The sequence below is a fragment of the Camelus dromedarius genome, chromosome 30 (assembly GCF_036321535.1).
Source record: "Camelus dromedarius isolate mCamDro1 chromosome 30, mCamDro1.pat, whole genome shotgun sequence".
Lineage (NCBI taxonomy): Eukaryota > Metazoa > Chordata > Mammalia > Artiodactyla > Camelidae > Camelus > Camelus dromedarius.
Window position 1 is genome coordinate 4655678 of NC_087465.1, and position 23485 is coordinate 4679162.

The 23485-nt window shown below is 42.4% G+C and overlaps 1 protein-coding gene across 2 annotated transcripts; it reads left to right on the forward strand.

Annotated features, from left to right (window-relative positions):
- The first annotated feature begins 1279 nt into the window (after positions 1–1279).
- On the forward strand, positions 1280–22785 carry UBXN2B (UBX domain protein 2B). Of its 2 annotated transcripts, none has more exons than XM_031441380.2 (8): positions 1280–1375; positions 5435–5538; positions 8843–8993; positions 11687–11770; positions 12568–12677; positions 15255–15392; positions 17553–17714; positions 18686–22785. In XM_031441380.2, exons 1-8 carry the CDS (start codon positions 1280–1282, stop codon positions 18846–18848), a joined length of 1008 nt encoding a protein of 335 aa, XP_031297240.2. In that variant the 3' UTR covers positions 18849–22785. The 2 variants fall into 2 exon arrangements, with proteins under 2 accessions (XP_031297240.2, XP_064336900.1); XM_064480830.1 differs by having other exon boundaries at positions 18773–22785.
- The last annotated feature ends 700 nt before the right edge of the window (positions 22786–23485 follow it).

A 23485-nucleotide genomic window follows, 5' to 3' on the forward strand; every position in this document is an offset into this window, starting at 1 on the left:
ACACTGTCATGGCCGGAGCAAAATCCACTTGGGGAGTATCTTTAAAACACCTGATGCTTGGGTCCCAGCCCATTCTAATTAAATCTGAATTCCTGCTGGGAGGGTGGGGCGGCTCTAATGTGCACCCTCCTTGAGAATCACTGGCCCAGCGTGTAATACTCAAGACCTTTCAGCATCTGTCCTAAGCCTCATCTCCAGTCTAGACCCGCACCCAGACTCCCCAACCATCTTTTGTCATTTCTCCTAAGATTCAACCATGGAGGATTTTATCAACATGAGCATGGTATTTCAAACCTATGCCTTCCCCCGTGGTCCCTTTTGGTCCAAAATCTACTAGAAGTACATACCCTTCAAGATTCAGCCAAAATGCCACTGCCTCTACGGGATATAAAGAGCCAGTGATTTCTAGGGCAGAATGTTGTAATAAAAAGAGTATTGGGACAACCAACAAATGCACGGTTTAGTTTCTGGCACCGTCATTTACACACGGTGAGTTGAGTCGTTATTTGTCGTCTGGTTTCCTCAGGTATGACACGGAAATAATACTTCCTTGGCAGAGGGATAGAGTTACGGTTAGACTACACATAGGATGTACCTAGCCTGGTGCACACAGGTGGCGCCAATAGAATACTCCCCTTCACACCCCATGTTCCACTCATAACATTCCCTGCAAAGCTCTACTGCAAGTGGCATTTTATTATCTGTTTACATCTCTCTTTTCCCCACTGGATTGTGAGTTTTTTAATGACCGGGACTACTTCTTTTTACCTTTGCATCCGGGGGCATAAAAGTGCCCGGGATAAAGCAGGAGTCTGAACAAATTTCAGACGAACGAAGGAGCCTCTAGCTCTGATTGCAAAGAGCGTTTACGGTGTTCTTCATCCTCAACGCCAACTCAGGCTTTGGGGGCGACGTACCACTCAGTCCTCGGGAGAGAAATGAGAGAAACTGACCGACACTGGAAAAGTAAGGTGGCAACGTTCACCAGATGAAATACCCAGAGGACGTTTTCACTGTTGGGTTACGAGACCCCGCAAGTCCGTGCTGCCCTCCCGGGCCGCCCCAGCACCCTCGGGTGTCGGGCACAGGGAAACTCTCCTCGAACCCGACTTCCTGGAAGGAAAGCGCGGGACCAGGCAGGTGGGCGGGCGCCGGAAGGAGGGCGCGGGCTGCGGGGGAGGCGGGCCGCGCAGGGACCGCCCCGCCCCGCGGTTGCCAGGCAACCGGCCCCGGAAGTCGCGGGAGGCGCGTCGGCAGTGGCGCCGGGAGCCGGTGAAAGATGGCGGAGGGCGGCGGCGGCGGCGGCGGCGGCGAGGCGGGCGACCCGGAGCCGAGGGCTGCGGGGCCGCGGCCCCCGAGCGCGCGGGACCTGCAGGTGCGGCGAGCGGCCGGGGCGGGGGCGCGGCGGCGGGGGCGGCGCGGCCGGGGGCGTGTCGGGGCCGCCTGAGGGCTCGGCCAAGCCTTCCCCGGACCCCGCCTGGGGACCGAGCTGGGACTCCGGCGCCCCGGGTCTCCCCGGGCGGCGCGCCCGACGGCGGCGTCGGTGGACACAGGTGTCCGAGCCCGGCTCTCCCGGGAGCCCGCGCCTCGTTCTCCCTCCTTTCCATTTGCAGTTTAAGCCGCAGCTGGATTTAGAGTGGCATTTGGTGGGGTCGGTGGAGGGTTGATGCTTCGGTCAGGAGACTCACCTGCTGTGGTCGTGGGGAAGTCAGCGGTCACTGAGAAAGTAATAGCGTGTGCTGCTCTGAGCTTTCTTGTCTTGGATGCTGTTTCTGGCTTGATTACTTAGGTATAAAAAGGCTTCCTTTTTATCAGGTAGCTTTTCCCTTTTAAAGGGGTGAACTAAGAAGTATTTCGTCTACGGCTGCACAGCCTAGTTACCAGGTACTGTCTAAACTACTGCCCATAAGAAACCGGGAAATAAAACTTTATAGGACATTGACGTTAGGTAAATAGGAGCGCACCAAATCTTGCTGTCAGATGCTTAACATTACTCGTTTTAGGTTTTGTTTTGTTTTTTTTCACTGTCTCTTTATAAGGTCTTTGATAAAATTCAACAACTAAACATCTTTAAAGAGGTATGACTAAAAACAAATGAGACTGAATCCACAAGCCTTGGTAGGAAAATTCTATTACTTTATCGTCATACCTTCATTCTACCTCTTTCAACAAACATATTGACCACCTGCCACATAACATACTGCTAAGCTCTGAGAATGTAGAAATAAATAGGGCATGAGGTCCACAGTTGGTGCTGGGACACTATTGAAGGGTATAGAAGTGTAAAGGCATTTCTGTGTATTATTTGCAGAAATAAGATATGAATGTATTTAGCATAATATTTGAAGATGGAATATGATTGAAATGCCAAGATAAGCAGTGCATAAAATGATGGATTTGGAGGATGGAGTGGTTAGTGTCGGGTTAGTAGATGAACTCAGTGTAGAAGAGTTCCAGTGTTCAGAAGTCAGTTCAGTAGTATAAACAGAATTAAGGAACAGGAAGATCTCGTCTACCTCATCTTTTCTATTGAAGACCACTGTCACTAAGAGGCAGCACGGGCTGTTGGGGAAAAAAATGAATTTCCGGTCAGAACAACTTCGGTTTGCATCTTGGCCCTGCTACATAGTAGTTGTGTGACTATAGGGGAAATGTCTTAACCTCTCTGATCCTCAGTGTCTTTATGTGTAAACTCAGGGTGATGGTGGTGGTGTCAAGGTTGAAATAAATGTCTGTAAAGTCCCTGTTCAGTCCCAGATTATCCCGGCTCAGTACTGCTTAGTAAATAATTTGCACTGGGTAGTCCATTCTAATGCCTTTAGGGTTAAAACTATGTAACTTAATATCCTTTCTCTAATTTAAATCTATTTCTTCTTTTTATGTGAAAACGGAAAACATCTTGGTTAATGATCACCTGATACCTGACAAATTTAGACTTAATCCAGTGGAGTAAGATATGATTGATAGCTGGAGATGTGACAGATGTTGCTAATTGTCAGAATGCCTTCCTTTCCACCATCAATTAGAAAACAAGGGTGTCTTTTATCCCCTGTCTACTTTCTATTAGGTGGGTTTAGGTAGATAATTGTTTTTTTAATGACTGCGATTTGGTATATCAAATACACTTAAGTATTGATAATGTTTTCTTTAGAATTTAATAAGAATATGAAGAAGTTGCATAGAAACCTGAAAATAACCAAAGAGATGACGTCTGAAGAAATAGTATATGATCAAAGGTTTAAAAGAATTGGATAATGTTCTTCTCCCCAGCTGGTTTCTTGAATATTGATTATTTGGGGATTATCTTGTTTGATCTAGCCATGCCTCTTTTAAGAGTTACCCTGTTAGTTGGTTTCAGTAGGTACTTTTTACTTTCCTGACATCTTGCTCTAAGAGTCTTTTGCAGTATGGAGGAGAAGGGTGATGTATTACTAACTAGGACAAGCAAACACCCCCACCCCCACCCCCACCGACGGCCTTAGTTGCCATGCCACCTACGGCTTGTTGGCATCTAAACCAGGAGAGATTTCCTCATTCTCCACTAGAGGAAAAGATGGGTAGTCATCTCCCAGGAAGTCTCCCAGCACAGTGAGCCTCTGACTCACAAACCATAGAAATTTCCCCTGGGTCTCAAACCAGGAATAGATCTTAGCTCTCTTCCTCCAAAATTGGGGATGTTCAGTGGAAAGTTTGGGACAGGACTGACAGTATGAACCCTAAAACCCCTGATGTTCATTAGTATTTCTGAACATTTTCAGAGCCCTTTGTCTCTCCTGGTGCCCCCGAGGCCGTCCACACACATCGAGTTAATGGTTAAGGTATTTAATCGTATACTTATGTATACGAATTTTCCTCCAGAATAATATCAAAAGAAAAAGGTCTGTTTTCAATTCTTTATTTCCATGTAGGATGGAGTTGGGGAGAATTAGGGCCAACTTCAGTACTTATTAGGGTTAGGGGGCAAAAAAGGGAGTTCTAGGAGAGAGGAAAGAGTGTCTGATGCTGTTAAACTTGCCACCAGTGCCTTAATCCTGTTGGAGAGCAAGGTTCTGTATCATTGATTCTCAGTTTTAAAGTGCATGAAAATCATGTGGAAGGCTCATTTAAGCACAGGTTGCCGGGCCCCAGCCCAGGGTTCTAACTCATTTGTTGTTGTTTTCTACTGGTTTAGACTAATACATCAGTTTATTTTGATAAGTTTAAATGATCATTTCCTCTTCTGATGTGGTGTCATCTGCTATGTCAAATAATAGAAATGAACTTTCTTTAATATATTTACTTACCAACTTATGTCATATGATGGATCCTGGCGTTAGTTCCTCAAAGTACCATTCATCTTCCCCTTTCAGCTAAGTGGAATCCCTGCTCTAGTCATGTGATTTTCTCCATATTCCTGTTTTGTTAATATATATTCCATATTCTATGGAGTCAAAAGACATTGTTTGAGTTACTCTATTTTTTACAGAAGAAAATTATTATTTGATTGACAGAGTTTATTCAGATCTGTTGACTAATAGAGTCTTCAGAGAATTAACTTTGCCCCAACTCCCTGTTTTTCTTTTCCTAGTGAGGAAAGAATCCCTTAGAGGTATTTTCGTATTTCTCATGTTTCTAGAAGGAGCACTTTATCTGGGTTTTTAGGGAGTTTTTTTGACTTTTTTTTTTTTTAAGATTTTTCCAAAGATTATGGTCATGCCAGTTCTAATTGAATAGCCACAAGGGGCATTAAGGAAAGTTTTTGACTTCTTGTCCAAGTCTGTCAAAAGTGGAAACAAAATAACTTACACAGTAGTGAAACATTTGGATAACTTTTTAAAATTCCATTTTCAAAAACTATGTTTATTTCATTTTGAGGCTATCCTGCCATATATCTATAAAGCATAATTTGGCAGTTTTGCTTTCTAAAAGTTATATAAAATGTATGTATATAATTCATTGTCTTTTATTTTTTAGAAGCTCATTTTCCTAAACTTGATGAAATTTATATGTCTGGTAAACCTTTAATTAGAATAATTTTGGAATTTCTTTATGTGCTCAGATTTTGAAAACTAGAACAGCTAAATGAAGTGTTTTAAGGTATCTGATGAGAGCAACCTGACACTAGTGTGAAACAGTTTCAAGAATTGTAGGCCCAACTTTGAAAATGATTTGTTACCAAATACAGTTTTTGAAACTTGACTAGTTCATTAAAAATAATTAAACAATTATTGTAACTTTAATTCATCCTACTGTATTTGGCATTTTGGTTAGTTTTATAAAATGAGAGATGCAGTGGTTTTGTTCTGGAACGGAGTCATCTGTAACGACAGCCTTTACTTCTCATTAGAAATCTGCTGCTCAAATACAAGCTGATTTTCTACTCGTAACTTTGCATTGAGGGGAAGGGTTTGTTTCTAGGGTCTTTATACTGTATGACAAATCTGTTATTTCATAGTTGGCCTTGGCAGAATTATATGAAGATGAAGTGAAATGCAAGGCTTCCAAAGCTGATAGACCTAAAGCTACAGTCTTTAAAAGCCCACGAACACCACCTCAAAGGTAAGTTTTGTTTTGTTTTTTTTAAATTGTATCTCTTTTTAGTGCACTAATCCCAAATTATTTTAAATGGCCTTGGGAATTTTTTTAAACCACAATTCCTTAAAATAAATATTTTAGGTGTACTATTTCTAAAACTGTAATAGTCAGAAAGCTAGAAGAAACATGGGAAAATTGTTATCTTAAATCCCTAATATTTTGGTAGACTAGGGTTATATACTGAGTAGTATTTTTCTTGGGCACAGTGGTTCTTTTTTAAGTCACAGAACTCACTGAGGATCTGACAAAAGCTACAGTCCGTCTCCCACAAAACAACAGATATGCACAATTTTGTCAGTCATTTTTAAGGGTTTGTGTGTTTCTTAAAGCCCACCCATGAGCCCCTGTGTCTTTTGTCCTCCATTTAAGAATCTGTAATTTCAGAAATCTGTCCTCCCATTGGGTGGTGACCCATCAAGTAAGTGATTTTCTAGATAGTATTTGTGTTTGTTAAAATTCCTGGATTATAAAAAGAACCAGCCTTGAAGATTTAATAGGTAAGAACCAGGTGTATTTTCTTATCATGAGTTTTCTGGTTTCCAGGAATATTTTAATTAATGTTTTTTTTAGTACTGCAAATCTCATTAGTGAGGAGAAACTTGAATTTTCCCAATATATATCATTCTCAGAAAGTCTATTATTTTACCAAAAATTGAAAAATTCACTGGAAATTCTTTCTTTCATGTTTGTCACTACTACACATTCTTTCTTTCTTTGGGAGAGATAAAAATGACATTTTTCTGGACCTGAATAGAAAGAAAGGATTTTATAATTTTTACTCCAAGTTTTTAATTTTACAAATTTCTCAAATCTATAGATAACCAAAAGATTGTGACAGTGAGTATATGCTGTATCTGCTGCACCGACACTCCCCAGTGCTTAACGTGTTACAGCAGCCCGTTCATGCACACACTCTCTTTTACTCAACTATTTGAAAGTAAATTGCAGTATGTATGTTCATGTCTGACTGAAGCTTTATGCTGTGCACCAGAAATTGACACAACATTGTAAACTGACTATACTTCAATAAATATGTATTTATATATTTATACAAAAAATAGAGAAAGAAAGTAAATTGCAGTCATCATAGCACTCCATCCCCAGATACGCTAGCCTGCACCATCCCCTAAGAAGGACACTCTCCTTTATAACAAATAACATCTCACACCTTAGAAAATGAGCACTAATAGCATAAAGTCATTTAATACATAGTCCACAGTCAGATATGTCTTAGAGCCCAACCAAGGGCCATACATTCCACTGATGAGGCCTGTCTTGACTCCAAATCCAGAGAATTCTTCCCACTTCTTTGTTGTCTGCTCTTAGCTCATCTTTATAGTCTAAAATTTATTACATTGACTTTGAAGAGCCTAGGCCAGACGTCTTGTAAAATGTCCCACATTCAGGGTCATTCTTTTCTCATGATTAGATTCTTGTAAACATATTTGTCAAGAGTACTAGTAAGTGATATTGTCTGCTATTAATTGTATCACATCAGGAGCCATATAATTTCAGGTTGCCCCACTATTGGTGATATGTTCACTTGGTTAAGGTGCTGACCACCACATCACTCCACTGTAAGGTACAGTTGTCCTCTATAATCTGCAGGTTGGTATCATGGCACTATTTGAATATCCTATCCTTTTATTTAATTCTTACTTGATATATACGTGTGTGTGTATCTGTACATACATACGTACGAATATGTAATACACATATTGGTGGGGAAGGGTATAGCTCAGTGGTAGAGTGCATGAGGTCCTGGGTTCAGTCCCCAGCACCTCCATCAAAATAATAAAACTCCAGAAGAAAATAGAGTGTCTTCATGACCTTAAGGTAGACAAAGATTGCTTACATAGGTTATAAAAATCATTGACCATAAACAAGGTAGTAAATCTTTTCTATGTCAAATTTTCTGTGAGGTCTTTCTCAGCAAGACCAAGAACAAGGAGCCGTGTAGTTGTCCCCTTTGCTGGATGAAGAACAAGAGACAGGAGGGAAGGGGTTGCAACAGGAGCAGCTGCAGCAGGAAGCTTACCCTTCCCTCCCCTCCCCCTTCCCCTCCTTGCCCCTCTCCCCTGCCTCCCTCCCCTTTCCCTTCCTTCCTCAGTGCTGCCATTGAAGGCATCTGTTTCAAGCTCCCTCTAACACGGAGCCTCCTCTGAAAAGCAACTGTGGCCGTGTTGGCCTTGTTGTGCTGCACTGGGCCCCCTGAGTATCAGCTGGGCGGGAAGGTTTCCTTGGCTCCTGCCCTGGTAACCTCGGTGTCCTTCCCCAGGGCCCCGCCCCCCGCAGTTGTGAGCTGGCCTTGGTTGGGGGTTCTGCCATGTCCCTTGTTCTCTACCACGGGATCTTTCTTCCACTACAGTGAGTGGAGGGCTAGGCTGCCCTTCCCTTTCCTGTTGGGTTTTGCATGTACTGATTTGGGGAAAGTCCTGAAGGTGACTTCTGCCCCTGGCTAGTCTCTAGGGCTGATAGGATTCTCCCTGTTGGTCTTGTTGTGTGAGTCATTTCAGTGCAGATGTGGAACTGGGTTGGAGGGTATAGGTAGTTAGGCATATGAGCTTCAACTGTCATCTTATTCTGGAAGTCTCCATGTTGACGTGTCATTGGTTATGTTTTCTGATATCCTTGATTGGAAAAAAGTCTTGAAAGATACAATGAGGTCCTAATTTTATGTAAAGGGAATTTTTATGTTCCCTGGGACCTTTATGAAATAGCAAAAAGAGTAGAAATCATTCACTACATAGTTAATACAATAAAAAAAAAAACTGTGGTTTAAATTATTTACCTTTAACACGGGGGGTTAATTTTCCGATCCAAAAATCTCTGAAGTGTGAAGTAGCCCCGTGGTCTAATTTAGATGTTGCACTATCGAAATCTTGCAGTCTCTTCCCTAACCAGGTCCTCCTGAGTGTGGGTTCCGCGGGGGAAGAGACTTAGCCTCTGGGCCTCAGCAGGGCGGTCCCCACCGCGAGCTGTAAGGATACTTGTGAGAAGCAGTCACGGGTGAGGGAGGGAGAAACAGGCTCGTTCTCACAAGAGAGGCTGCACCAGCTGCCAGCAGACGTCGTGAAAACACATTTATGAACTATTTGCTACTGAATTCCTTAATCCTGTTTTTAAAATTAGATATTTCCAGAGAGGTCATAGAAATGGCTCTTTTTAAATTAAAAAAAAAAATCTTTTCCTAAGACTCGGTAGTTTTTTGCTTTAAAGTAGTTTATGTTTGTATTCTGTTTTTATTCATGAACTGTACTGTTTAAAGGTTCTGTTCAGGTGAACATGAATACAGTGGATTACACATAGTCCGACCTTCAACTGGGAAAATTGTGAATGAACTTTTCAAAGAGGCAAGGGAACATGGGGCCGTCCCTCTGAACGAAGCCACGAGGGCTTCAGGTGATGACAAATCTAAGGTAAGTGCTGAATTTCAAAACTCGAGCATGCTGTTTATATGTTTGATCTCCTATTGATTTTTATATCATTTGCAAACGTTGTTTTTCTAACTTTATATTTTTGATTCAAATATTTGCTTTATTTTTATAAGCCTATAGATTTTGTATTAAAGGTTGAAAGTTGAAGCAGTTTCTTACATTTCTATAAAACTTCTCTGATTACCATTTTATTTTGAAATAACTATAGATTCACAGAAATTTGCAAAAAGCATACAGAGAGACCTTGTTCACCCTTCACGCAGTTTCCCCCAGTGTTATAGTTCAGTGGCAAAACCAGGAGATTTATGCTGGTACAGGGCGTGTATGTAGTTCTGGGTCACTTTATCACGTGTGTAGATTTGTGTAGTTACCAGCTCAGTGTACATGCTGTTTCACCATCACAGAGGTCTCCCTCTTGGGGTACCCCTTTGTAGTCCCACCCACTGCCCTCTCCCCCACCATCTCTGACCTCTGGCCCCCACTATTCTGTTCTTCATCCCTGTCACTTTGTGATACTGAGATGGTTACACAAATGGAATTACGCAGTATGTGACCTTTTGGAAGTAGCTTCTGTTCACCTTGCTAACGCCCTCGAGATCCTGAAAGTCACTGAGTGTCTCAATAGATCGTTCTTTTTCACTCCTGAGTAACACTCCTGGTGTGGATGTACCACAATTTGTTAACTATTGGCTTGTTGAGGGACATTTTAAGTGTTTCCTGTTTGGGGCTATTGGAAATAGAGCTGCTGTGAGCAATTGTGCTTTTGTACATATACCAGTTTTTATTACTCTGAGATGAATGCCCAGGCTTGCCGTTGCTGGGTCGTATGGCATGTATATGTTTAGTTTTTCAAGAAAATGCTAAGCTGTGTTTCACCGTGTATGAGAGCAGTTTCTCCACATCCTTGCTGGCGTTGGTAATGTCACTGTTTTTAATTTTATCTGTCCTGATGGGTGTGTAGTGCTAACTCACTGTGGTTTTGATTTGCATTTCCTTAATGGCTAATCAGGTCAATTTTCATTTTCCTAATGGCTAGTCATATTGAATGTCTTTCCATGTGCTTATTTGCCGTGATCTTTATTTTCCTCTTCAGACTTTTGCCCATTTTCAAATTGGATTGTTTGTTTCATTACTGTTGACTTTTGAGAGTTCTGTGCTTGTTTTAATAGGTATGAGTCCTCTGTCAGATGCATGGTTTCAAATGTTTCCTCCCAGACTGTAGCTTGTCTTTTCATCCTCTTTCCGGGGCTTGTCAGTTTATCCTTTTTTTTTTTTTTCTTTTATGGGTTATTATGCTTTTGGTGTCTCATCTGAGAACTGTTCATCTAACTGTAGGCCCCGAAGATTTTCTTCCATGTTATCTAGAAGATTTTATAGTGTTACATTTTACATTTAAACTTATGATTCATTTTGAGTTAATTTTCCATAAAGTTTACATCGAGGCTCATTATTCTCCTTTTGGATGTCCAGTTGCTCCCCCATTGTATGTTGAAAAAGCTCTCTTCTCTTTTGAACTGTTTTTGTGTCGCCTTAAATTTCTGTAAAACTTTTATAGAGCTTTTATAACCATATCCACTGACATAGTACTGGTACAGTGAAGAAGACTTCAAGTGTCCTTTTGTGTATAATTACATATTCTTACAATTACTGTTTCCCGACCTGAGTTCCCTCATCACAGTCACGTGGGGAGGTTTTCTAAACTGCCACCTGGCCTCAGGCGTCGTGGTAGGTATTCAGTGGGTCTCCAGGGTGCCTAGGAAGCCTGTCTGGTAACTGTGACGGATCTCCACTGCTGAGGACCAATTTTTAAAATAAAACATAAATTTTAGTTTTCATTTTGTTTGAAAGTTTCTTTCAGTGAAGTCTAAGGTAATTTTGGTTCTTGCAAGTTCTCTGATTCTGTGAGAAAAATGTGGAATTGATATAATTCAGTCTATAGAAAGGAGAGCAATATGATGATTAAAATCTCGTTAATGGTATGAACGGTGATTAAAAGGAATGGCATTTTTACCCCATAAGCTGTCTTACCTGAAAAAATGAAGAGCTTGTGATCGGTGTAACAGAAGTACAGCCTGGTTGATTTATTACAGTAATCAGAGCAACTTATTTATTTATTTATTCATTTTTTTAATGGAGGTGCTGGGGACTGAACCTAGGACCTTGTGCATGCTAAGCACGCGCTCTCCCACTGAGCTGTAACCCACCCCAAGCTTATACAACCGTGTGTGTAGCACTTTCCTTCAGGGTACTTTATACTCGCTTGTAAAATCCTTCCTTTCTCTATGAAACTTTTATTTGCTTTGTGAAATATGATTCAAGAATTACAATTTTTATTATAAGATTTGTCAAAATCTTAGTGGTGTTTTTCTAAAGTCTGTTTCTACTTGAAAATAGTATTTCAGTGTATAAATGTATTTCTTACTTTAAGATTGGCCTAAGTTATTTCAGCTTCTGAGTCATTAATGTTTTGGTGGGAAGAAACATAATTTCTTACTAGAGTACAATTCTCTGTAACATAAGACCTTTATTTTAATATAAAAATGTCCTGGAAAGTATAAACCAGTTTGGCTAATTACAGCTGATCTCATTTTAAAATATAGGTATAGCACACATTATCATAACATTTTGCTTAATAAGCCTTAGTGAGTTTTTAGCTCATTTGCTGTGTATTTTAGTCTTTTACAGGTGGAGGCTACAGATTGGGTAACTCCTTTTGTAACCGGTCTGAATACATCTATGGAGAAAATCAGTTGCAAGATGTAGGTACAGTAATGAAAATGGAAAGTTGTAGGGTTTTGCCTCTAGTTACTACTGTGTTTTATAAAATTTAAAATTGAGAATATAAATAGAATCTCCTTTTGTTCTGTTATTTTTCAAAGCATGAGCTAGGGGCTGGTATCTAAGCATCAGGCTCAGATTTTGTGTTTTGCATCTCGGTTGTGCCTTGCACTTAGAGATGCACAACTGTTGGTTCAAAGAACATAAGACTCATTGTCAAACGAGCCTACGTGTGTGTTATAATAATTATTACAAATGGCATACTGTCACGGTACAGAATTAGCTGAGTTATAAAGATAGAAACGCCTAAAGTCATTCTTTGTTTCTGCCTTTTGAAATAATGGGGTCGTCATTTCATTTTAAACATGTATAGTTTAGCCTTGAGGGCCCCTGGAGATCCTGTCCTGCCCCGTGCCGTGAGTGTTTGAGCTCTGCAGCTGAGAGGAACCTGGGCATGGGTGACAGGGAAGGCGGGTGTGCAGTGGCAGCTGGGTGCTCGTGTGACTGTTTTTCTCAGTGAACCGGAAGTAATTGTACTTCAAGGCCAGGGTCCTGCAGTGGGACCTTTGCTGTTTCAGCCATCGTCAGTTTGTTAAGCTAAATACAGAGCTGCTAAGTAGACACACGTAGTTTCACTTATGTCTTTATTTTAGCTGCGTAAGGAAAACTACCGGTAACTCCATATTTTAAATAAAGTAAATTGTAAATATCATGTTTGAAAATTGAAATTGTTTAACGCAGACGGGTGCTTATGTTTCTCTTCTTCCTGTCTGGAAAGGTTCAGGTTTTGCTTAAGCTGTGGAGCAATGGTTTCAGTTTAGACGACGGAGAATTGAGACCTTACAGTGACCCAACAAATGCTCAGTTTCTGGAGTCTGTTAAGAGAGGGTAAGGTGTATTATTTGTATTCTGTTTGTTGCTGAGGGCGAGACTTTTTTTAAAAACAAACAGACCGCCATTCAGTAGTATTCCGTGGGTTTTTAATTGGTTACTGGAATATGTTATGTAAGTGGTTGCTGGGGGAAGGGTGTTTTTACGTGTATAAAGGGTATTTTACATGTATATGTATTTATACGTATGAAAGTATATATGTGTATATTTTTATGTATATAAATCCTTTATGTATCTGTAAGTCACTGGTTCTTAACGTGGTGCGGGAGGAGCAGCAGACATTGGTCCCTTTTAAAATCTGGTGAAGCTGTGGTCCCAATCCTGAGAATAAGCACCGTGATGTAGCAAGTAAGTGAGCTGATCAGCAGGAAGCTGCCCGTCCGCTAAGCCACTGCCCTGCTTACCGCGGACAGGGTAACTCTCATTGCACGTGGGCCTCAAATTCAGCCACTTATATTAGAAATAAAGTGGCATTACTGCTGGCAGAAGATTTCAGAATGTTAGTTTGAGGTTATAATTTGTGAAAGTAAACCAGACTGAACAGTGCTCTGACCCATCTAAAGACCATTGTAATTCACCAGCCCTTTTGTAAAGGACGAAGAATCAAATGATTTTGCTGTGTTTTTATAAAAACTTTACTGCCTTCTGCTTTCACTAGCTGCCAGTGTGATCACCCCTTAGTAGAAATACAAGTGAAGACACTGGGTTGGTGAGAACTGAGAGGCTCACACAGCAGTGAAGGAACTGGAGCAGGAGGTATACTCCATCCAGGAGCTGAAGGCGGGGCTTTTCCAAGTGATGAAGTCCGTCCAGGGAGAGGGGCTGAAGTGGAGTGGAGCTGAAACTCATCGGAGTTGAGGGAGTCAAGGAACTGTAAAGGAAAGGCATTTTAGAACACTAACTAGCATGGATTTTGAGTTTGAATTTTACAAGGATAATGTCAGAAAACCAAAGAAAGGCAAGAAATGTAAGCAGATGCGGAAGTCATGACGACAGGTGGGAGGGTGTCCTGGGAGGCAGTGGTGGTGATAAGTACAAGGATCAATACAAGGATGTGGACTTGGGAGCCTGCAGGGTCACTGGGAGAGCCGGGGGCCAGGGTAGGGGGAGAGTCCATCTGCCAGGAGAAGGTCAGTGTTACTGTTGAAATTGATGCCTACTTCAAGGTGGTAGAAGAAAAAAACATATTGGTGGCGAATGTGCTATAATACAGATCAAAACTAATTTGCTACTAAATGAAAATATTTGACAAGCTTTGTAAGCTAATGTTCAAACATGGTATGCTAAAGGAGTTTTTTTTAACTTTTATTTATTAAAGTATAGGTTTTTTTTTTTTTCTAATGGATGTACTGGGGATTGAACCCAGGACCTTGTGCATGTTAAGCATACACTCTACCACTGAGCTATTACCCACCCCAAAAGAACTTTTTTATTTGAGCTATACCACACCCTCAACTACAAATTATCATCGAGAACAGTTTTAGTAAAGACTCCTTGAAAAAAATGATTGATGTCACACAGTGGTTGTCAGCTGTATAATCATTGTCCCCTGGTTACAAGAAACATTTTGTAACACAGTCTTCACTATCCTCAAAGAAGAATTTATAGATAATATAATCTGTCTATGCATATTATTTCCAAAAAATTCATACAAAATTTATTTTAAAAATGATGAAATAAAAGGAAGATAATTTACCACAAAATTACACATATTTCAATTTGTAAATGCCCAGGTATGACCACGCCAGATGACGTAATGAAGCAGTCGGATAGTTCACACCAAGTGCAGTCCAGCACTTCTCATGTTGATGTGACAAACACACAAACAGAATAATGAGGTGTGGGCAGTTGGCAGCTTAATTACTGTAAGTGGCATTGCAGTCCAGGACTTGGTAAAGTTCCAAACAAAACAAAGTGCAGTCTTCCTTCAGTTTATGGCAGATGAGTTCCTGAAAATTTCAAAGCATATTAATACAATATTAAAAGAATAAATAACAACATTTGCTTATGTGTAAGACAGAGCCTAAGCCTTAAGTTTCAGCCTCAGATGTTATAAACAGCGTGGTCTTCCGTGGGAACCTCTGGCAGGGCCCTCAGTGGTTCCCTGGAAGTTGAGCCAGGTTTTCCTCGTGCAGGGTGGTCCCCCTGGCTTGAGCATCTCCCACCCTGGTGCAGACTGCGAAGGAGGGCAACACTCACAAATCACACGACAGTCAAATTCCCAACTTCCAGCAGGAATTTAGGAGTCAGTTTGTGCATTAATTGCTCTGCCCGCATAGGAATTTCCTAGTGCTGACTTCGGGCTGAGCTGCCGTCTTGCGGTTCGTCTTCCTAAACGTCAGAAGGGCTCCAGGTTCGCCGGGACGCTGGGAGCCCCTCGTGGAGAATCACTGCGGATAGTGTGATGTGGCTCTAAGGGAGAAATACCTGCAGGGGCTACTCAGGCGTCACAGAAATTTTTAAATTATAAATTAAGCAAAAATTGCTGTTTTCAGTCTCACAGCTTAGCCACCCAGCAGTCTCAACAGTGTGGGCTCATTTTTCAAAACAATAAAACCTCCTTCCGTTTTTAAGAGAGATTCCCGTGGAGCTTCAGCGCCTGGTTCACGGAGGCCACGTGAATTTGGACATGGAGGACCACCAGGACCAAGAGTACATCAGACCTCGACTGAGGTTCAAGGCTTTCAGTGGAGAGGGGCAAAAACTTGGGAGGTAAAATCCTAAAATGAGGAAAATACTTGTCGTTGTTCAACGTGAATTTTCTTTGAAAATAAGAAAAGCAAAGTAGCCTAGAAAGTAAGAACTAAAGAATGGGCTGTGAAGACCTTGCTGCTGGAATTGGACGTGCGGGTCTGGGGGTAGTATTAGTAGCTGGCGCTGAGGTGGCACTTTCACACGCTCTAACTCGTTCGGTCTTCACAGCAGCTGCCTGCACAGTTGCTGTCAGTGCTCCGCTTGCAGCTGCAGTCACGAGCCAGGGCGGCTGAGCCGGGAGGTGGGCGGGTGTGCGAGTCAGCCAGGCCCCCTGGCCCCGGCGTCTGTGCTCTCCGGTGCTGTGCCGTCCTGCCCTCTCTGATGGCGACTGCTGGGTTCAGAGGGGGAAGCTATAGAGGGTTGTTGATTAGGTGCAGCAGTAGGTTTCTTAGCTCACAGCTGTAAGCATGCCTGTCTGCCGTGAGTAATTATTAAGTTCCTGCAGCAAAAGCAATATGCTGAAGTTGGTTGTTTTCGATATATTTTAAGCAGGCAAACTCTTCAAGTTATGGTAACACATAGAGAGCCTGAGCTCCTTCATTTGTAGGAAGAGAGGATCGTCTCAGACATTTCCAAAGAACCCTAGGACTCGGCCAAGCACATTTAGAAGCCAGTCTGCTTGGTATAACATACAGAGGGGCTTCTTTGTAGTAGCCATGGCTGACTCTTCATAAACCTTGTGAAGTAGGCTGGTGCACGTGGCCCTCTGCTTGTCCACACGTCACTGCAGGTGGCGTGTTGAATGGTGGCACTGGCTGTGTTTCCCAAGGTACCTACCTTCTGTGCCTCCTTTGTTCCTTTTCATGTGATTCCTTCCATTCCGAGCTCCTTTCTGTTGGCTTGTGCACTCTGTTCCCTCTTGCCTTCTTGTTTCTCAACGTGGGAAAGAATTCCGTGTTATCAGTTCTTTACGCTTGTCTTTGATGTCTCAGGTCTCCCTTTCTGTATCATTTTCTGCAGCTAGAGACTGATTTCTGAGACGTGGAGAATACAGAACATGTGTTGACCTGGCTTTTTTTTAGGACCCAGATCCTCTAGTGCCCAAGCCCAGGGCTGCTTGGAAACTTTCTCCTTTGTCTCTCTCTACTACCAACACAGCCAGGCTTCTCCTGGGTTCTGTTTTTTCCCTCCTTTGGATTTTAGTATGACCCCTGGATTTTTTTTTTCAATATTTGCTAGCACTTCTTATTTTTACTTAATATTTATTCAGATTATGATTTTTAATTAAAACACAGATAAAATGCCCAGTCATCTCTTTGCTTTATACATATTCTTTCTCTATTATTTAAGTTTGTGACCAAGCATTAATGTTAGAATGCACGTCTTTGTTAGTAGAAGGACAGTTGACCCTTGAACAACATAGGGGCTGGGGAACTGACCCTCCAAGCAGTTGGAACTCCTCTTTGTAGCTTATAATTGGCTCTCTGTACCCACGATTCCCCATCTCGGAGTCAACCAGCCGCAGATCGTGTAGTGCTCTGGCATTTGCTATGGAAGAAAATCCGCGTGTACGTGGAGCTGCCCAGTTCAAACTCATGATGTTCAAGGGTCAACTGTATAGTAAACCTACAATTGAAATTGAAGAAGGTTGCCTAAAGGGAAGATCGCCAAGAAGACCCAGTGATTATAATCGGCAATTTGAACTCATGAAAATAAGGATTTATTATCTGATCATAGTATCTTACAACGGCCAGCCTTTTTCTTTGTCAGGCAGATAGCTAGAGAAAATGACCGCAAAAAGAGAGAGAGAGAGAGAAAGCGTTGGGGGAGAATGACCGATAAGAGGCAGTGGTGCTGTGATGATCATTAGCCGCTTTGGTCAAGGTGTTTGATTGTAGAAAACAGGGATAAAGGAGGGAGGAATACAGAGTACAGATCTCTTTAAAAGAGATCGTGTAAGCTAAATCAGAATCGTAGGATCCAGTATTTTCACATAATGAAAGAGGTTGGGAGAGGTAGAGGAAACTCCAGGGAAGCCCTGTTCTCACTGGTCAGAAGCCGGAGGCACGGGCACTCGAGATCCAGCTGCACGGCCAGTGGTGGGTCTGCCGCCTTCAGTTCATCATGCGTCTTATGTCTTCAGATTTATGTTCTGATTCTTTAACTCTTCCTTCTTAGCCTTACGCCCGAAATAGTCAGTACGCCTTCCTCCCCAGAAGAGGAGGAGAAGCCACTATTGAACGCAGTTGTCCTCATCGATGATTCAGTGCCAACGACGAAAATTCAGGTCAGGCTAGCAGATGGGAGCCGTCTGATACAAAGATTCAATAGCACACACAGGTACGCTTGTGGTTACTTGTCTGTGTGAAACCGTGTGCGGCTGGAGTCATGAAGAATATGAAATTCTTTAGATTTACTTTTGAAGGTAGTTCTTGACAGAAGGCAAAAACTTTAAAAGGATGACAGCTGTGTGTAAGAAGTGAAACACTTAGTGTTTAAACATCCTCTTTAAACGGTCCAAATCCTAATGCAGACCAGACACCACGCAGAAGTAGAGCTGTTAGAAGCTGCAGCTCCGCACTGTTGTGCTAACGCCACGGGAAGCTGAAGCAGACTAGGTTTACTCTAGTAAAGCCTTATTTGCACTTGACTCGTTTAAAAACTAATGGTAACCCTGATTGGGATTAACTTCCTACATGGCAGACTCTTTATAATATAAATTTATAGTGTAAAGTTTATTGTGTTCTTGTCAAGTACTTCAAATAAATGATTTTAAACATAATTTTAACGTTTGTACATTTGTTGTGCTTGTAAGATATTATTTGTTCATTGTATCCCTCTAAGAGGTAATGTTTATGATCTTAGCTGAGTTTCTATGTATGTGCAAAAGTAATTTTTTTAAATTATTCTTATAACTTACACTTTTCATAGTTATAGACTCATGTTGACACAGACCAATCCAACGTACCTTTTTCTGGGTCATGTGCTGCTAAGATATTTCATACTCTGAAAAAAAACAGTACCTGCACCTTCACGGTAGTAACATTGTTGACATTAATTTTTTATGCATAACTTACCTTAAAGATTGTATCTGTTTACAGTGAAAGGAACCGTTAGGGACGCTCCAAAATTAATCCTCATGTATTATCTGCAAGTCAAGATAAATCCATCCATTAAAGAAAGTTACAACACATTTAAATAAGGATTAGTTAGAATTGTGCGATTTTATTATTATTATCTAGTTTTAGCTAAAAGCTTCCAAGACAGTTAACACTCCCGTATCACACATTATTTTTATCTTACTTCTTCAGGATCCTGGATGTCCGGGACTTTATTGTACAGTCCCGTCCTGAATTTGCAACCCTTGACTTTACTCTCGTGACTTCGTTTCCAAACAGAGAGCTAGCAGATGAAAACCTGACACTACAAGAAGCAGACATTCTCAACACTGTGGTCCTCCAGCAACTGAAGTAGCGCTGCTCCCATCCCCGCGGTGGCGCGTCGGTCGGATGGCGCGCTGTGTCAGTGAGGAAGACACTCAGAGCAAAAAAAAATTATTTTTATTATTTATACAGATAAATTTGGGGTTTATTCTTACCCTTTCTTCCAGCTTTGGTATTGACGAATTTGGGCTCAGAATAGATCTCAAAGATAAAAATGTTTGAGGTTTTCATTACAAGGGCTGGCTTCTGGTGATAGCTTTTAAATATTCAGGCAAATCAGTTTGTTCCGTGCTCAGAATTAATGTCACAGCGTTTGTTTGCAGAGAAAATGAACAAAACCCCATTCTGATAAATGCAGTTGATAAAATTTGCACTAAAGTTTCTTAATGCTGCCTTGATTAACAGCCATTCAGAAATCTTCTGACAAAATAATTTGAAAATTTTTCTGTAATGTATACTGAAAAATATCCAAAATCGGATTTTGAAATACTTTGATCATACAATAATTACTTCTCCTATGAAGATTTTACACATCCTTTTTACTTGCTGATTTAGCTGCATTCCTCATGTCAGAAAATACAGTTTAGCCTGGTATTTTGCAGAACTGTGACCATCATAAACTTGAAACAAAGACACAGGGTCAGCAGTTCTTGAGAAGATGTGGTAAAAGCACTGCAGAGTGGAGTGGTTACAGTCCCTCTCAGCCTGCCTTGATCACCTTCGTTTATTCATTCAACACATGGGACCCACTAGGGGACCCACTGAATACTAAGCACTGTTCTAAGTGTTCAACCCAGAATATACTCTACGCCAGGACAAAACGAGTTCAGAAACAGAGATGTAAATTCTGTCAGCGGGACTGGACCTGAAGGGTCCCCAGTGTGAACGTGCACTTCTGCTGAAGCCGGGGGCCTCCGCAGTGCGGGGCTCCAGACGGACTGAGAGAAGCCCGTCTTCTTCCTGGCCACCTTGCGTCTTTGGGCACTGCTCCTGGTCAGTCTTCTCTTACTGCGGTAACAAATTACTACAAATTTAGTGGCTTAAAATAGTGCAGGTTTCTTACTTCTGTAGGCTACACGTCCCACGTGGGCCTTGCGTCAGTGTCGGCAGGGCTGCATCCCTTTCGGGAGGCTCCGGGGCAGAAGCATTGCCTTGCCTTCCAGCTCCTAGAGGCCCCCTGCGTCCCTTGGCCTGTGGGCCCCTCTTCCATCCTCAAAGCTGGCAGCATTGGGTCTCTGACTCTTCGCCATCATCACCTCCCTCTGTCAACAGCCAGGGAAGATTCTCTGCTTTTAAGGACTCATGTGATTAGATTAGATCTGCCAGATAATGTAGGATTATCTCCTCATCTTAAGGTCTGTAGTAACCTTAACCAATCCCGTAAAGCCCCTTTTGCTGTGTAAGTTGATGTGTCACAGGCTCCTTCTGGGGGCCCTGGGGGTGAACCTGTTCTTCGCCTCTTCCAGCCTGTCGAGGCTGCTGGCATCCTGTCACCGCGGCCGTGTCCCTCCAACCTCTGCTTGTCCTGAAGTCTTTTACACCAGCTGTGATTCATCTGCTATCTTCTTAGAAGGACCCTAGTGATTACATTTGGTTTACCTAGATAATCTGGGTTAATCTCATCTCAAAATGCTGAACGTAATCACACCTGCTAAATCTCTTTTACCATGTAAGATAACAAGTTGATTGGTTTAAGGATTAGAACGTGAACATCTGGGGGGCCATTCTGTCTACCACAGTCCACTCCTGTCCCGGAGATTCACATTCCAAGTAAAAGTCACCCCATCCAGGGGTGCTCGAAAGTCTCAGCCCATCAGAGCGTCAACTTGAGGTGCAAAATCCTACCTGAATCTCACCAGCGCGGAAGTCCCAAATCTCATTTAAATCGTCTGAATCAAGTAAGAGGGGGATCTGGGTATGATCCCTGGGACACAGTTTCTCTGATCTGTGCACCTGGGAACCTAGAAAACCGCGCATCTGCTCCCACATACAATGGTAGGAAAGGCATAGAATAGCAGTTACAGTCTTGCTTAAGAAAAAAAAAAAAAAAAGAGCCACCAGTGCTGAGCAATTTAGAAGTCCAGCGAGGGACCTGCTGTCAGATTCCAAGGCCCGGGAGTGAAGGGTCCTCTGTGGCTCCCAGCAGCAGCCTCTCGGCTCGTGGCTTTCTCTCAGAGTTCTCTTCTTTCTCACGAAAGATAGCACGTGTTTGCAGCTGCAGAGTTTCATCAGCGTATGTCTTGCCTGTGGAATTGTGGGAGGCCCAGCCATCTACTTTCACTTCTCACCATCTCTCCCTTTTGGTTTTAAACGACAGTGGCTGCTGCTGTCAACGCCCTCGAGAAACTTGTGGATCTGCTGTGTGTGTTACAGAGATTCTCCCCTTTGTTAGACCAGAGGCTCCTCCACAGAGCTTTCCTAGATCATCCGGCTCTATTTTTGGCTTTTTCTGAGATGACTGAGGGGATCTGTGAGCCACACCCTTAATCTCTCCAAAAAGCCTTCTATGGGACTGAATTCTCAGACCTTTTGTTTCTCGGGTGTTGGCAGCGGTTGGAGGGCCGCACTCTGTTTCCCTGGAGCAGGCCCTCCTGATAGTGAATCTCTTCATTTTAACGTCTTTTGCCATTTAGGTAAGCTAAGAATTTCCAAGTCATCAGATCCTGTTTTTTGTTTTTTAAACAGTCCTTCAATTTGCCTGTAACCAGGAAGAAGTCAGCAGGCTGCACCTTCCACACCTTGCTTGGAAATCTCTTCAGTTACATATCTTAAGTGTCTCGCTCCGCCATTTGCTTTCCACACGGCCGCAGACACAGCTCAGCTAAGCTTTCTGCCACTGTTCTCACTGGACTCTTCCTCCAGATTCCGACACCGTGTTGCTCACCTCCTGCTGAGCCCTCGCGGGGGCACCTTTAGCGTCCTCACGTCCACCGACCGTGTCTGCCCAGCAGCTGAGCTCTTCCCTCCTGTGCCCCGCCCCTCGGAGCCCGCGCCCGCGTTAACGCCCGGACATTACTACTAACAGTATTCGAGGCAATCTTGGCTCTCTCGTCTTGCTCCTGGAAGAGTCTTCCAACCTCTCCCCACTGCCCAGTTCCAGAGCCACTTCTGCGTTTTAGGCATTTGTTGCAGCAGCACCCATTTCCAGGCGACTGGAAAAGTCTGCTCACTGCCAGTTGACTTGCAGTGCCAAGGGGAGATGTGGACCTCCCTTCTCTGGGGGCTCTGATCTCTTCAAGGAGCCGGGGGCTTGGGCGGTAGGGGTGCCACCAGAGCTGCCACATGACCGAGGTGCCATCTCACCACCACAGAGAAAACTTTCTCAGTGCCCTAATATAGAGTAAGAAGAATATTCCTGAGTCTTCTCAGAATAGGAAGCCCTGTTTCTTTCCACTGATTGACAACTAGGAGAAGACAGGAGTAAAAGTTCAAAAAGTCAGCTTCTGTTCAAAAAGATTTCCAGGGATAAAACTACATTTTCAAGAAGGAAGGTCCTGTTCCTAGGGAAATAATCTGCTGAAACAAATTAACATTTAAAATAAGAGGTCATCGCCCAGTTTTGGATTAACAAAAAGGAGAAGAAAATTAACCAGACCCTGTAAAGTTATGTGAAATTTTATTCTTGTGGTTTTTTTTTATCAGTTGGATGGACTGCTTATAGACGCACAGAAAAACACTGCCGTTTTTGTATAGAGTAGTCTCCCAAAAAGGACTTCCACCAGGAGGGAGAATGAGACACCCAGAGGGATGGACAGTCCCTTCCTGTGTCCTGCAGAGTGTTTTGCTTCATCTAGAGTTTTCCTGAATTCTTTTTACTGTTGCAGTCACTGTAACTTTTAAAATTTAAATCATCTCAGAAAAGATTGTTACAGTAAGCAGCTAGACCACCATGGTGAGGTCATTGTCTTGCATGACATGTAATCAAAAAGTTTGTGTCTGCTGACCAATAAAGAATGTTTTCACTGAAACTCACTGAAAGTCGTTTTCAAAATTTCCTTTATTTGCAGTTTTATTTGCGTGGCTTAATGGCATATTTTCAGTGTGAGTAACATTTCCTGTCGTGTATTTTTTTGATGGGCAAAGAAGGAACTGAGTTGTAGCAATGTTACTTCCACTTCCCCTTACTGACTTCGGTTTTTATCCCACCAAAGTGAAGGTGCAGATTTTCCTCAATGGTTTGCCACAGTGGGTCTCTGAAAACCTTATCACAACAGGTGTCAAGGAAGGGTACCATGTTTTCCCCTTGAGCGTTTTGCCCCTGATCACTGATGCAAACAAATATGTGTCCAACATCACAAAGGCTGAGAAACACTATAATCCACCGTCCAATTTTAAAGTGTCTTTTAACTGCAAGTATTTTGTAGAGGAGCCCCAATGCGTATGTATAACTGTGTGTGCGTGTGTGTGTGTGTGTGTGTGTGTGTGTGTGTGTGCACGTGCTGCACATATAAATTGCTCGTGTGACCTAGAACTAACAACTGGCTATAGTCTTAGCTTAATACTTAATACTTCACAGTTTGGGCTTTTTAGAATTTATAGCTATGACCTAGGCCTGAAAACTGGGGAAACACTTTTTTTTAGAAAACTTAAACTCAGTAATTTATTTTCTTTTGCATAAATATTTCTGTATTGTTAAAAACAAGAGTGTAGGCTCAAAATGGAGCCCCT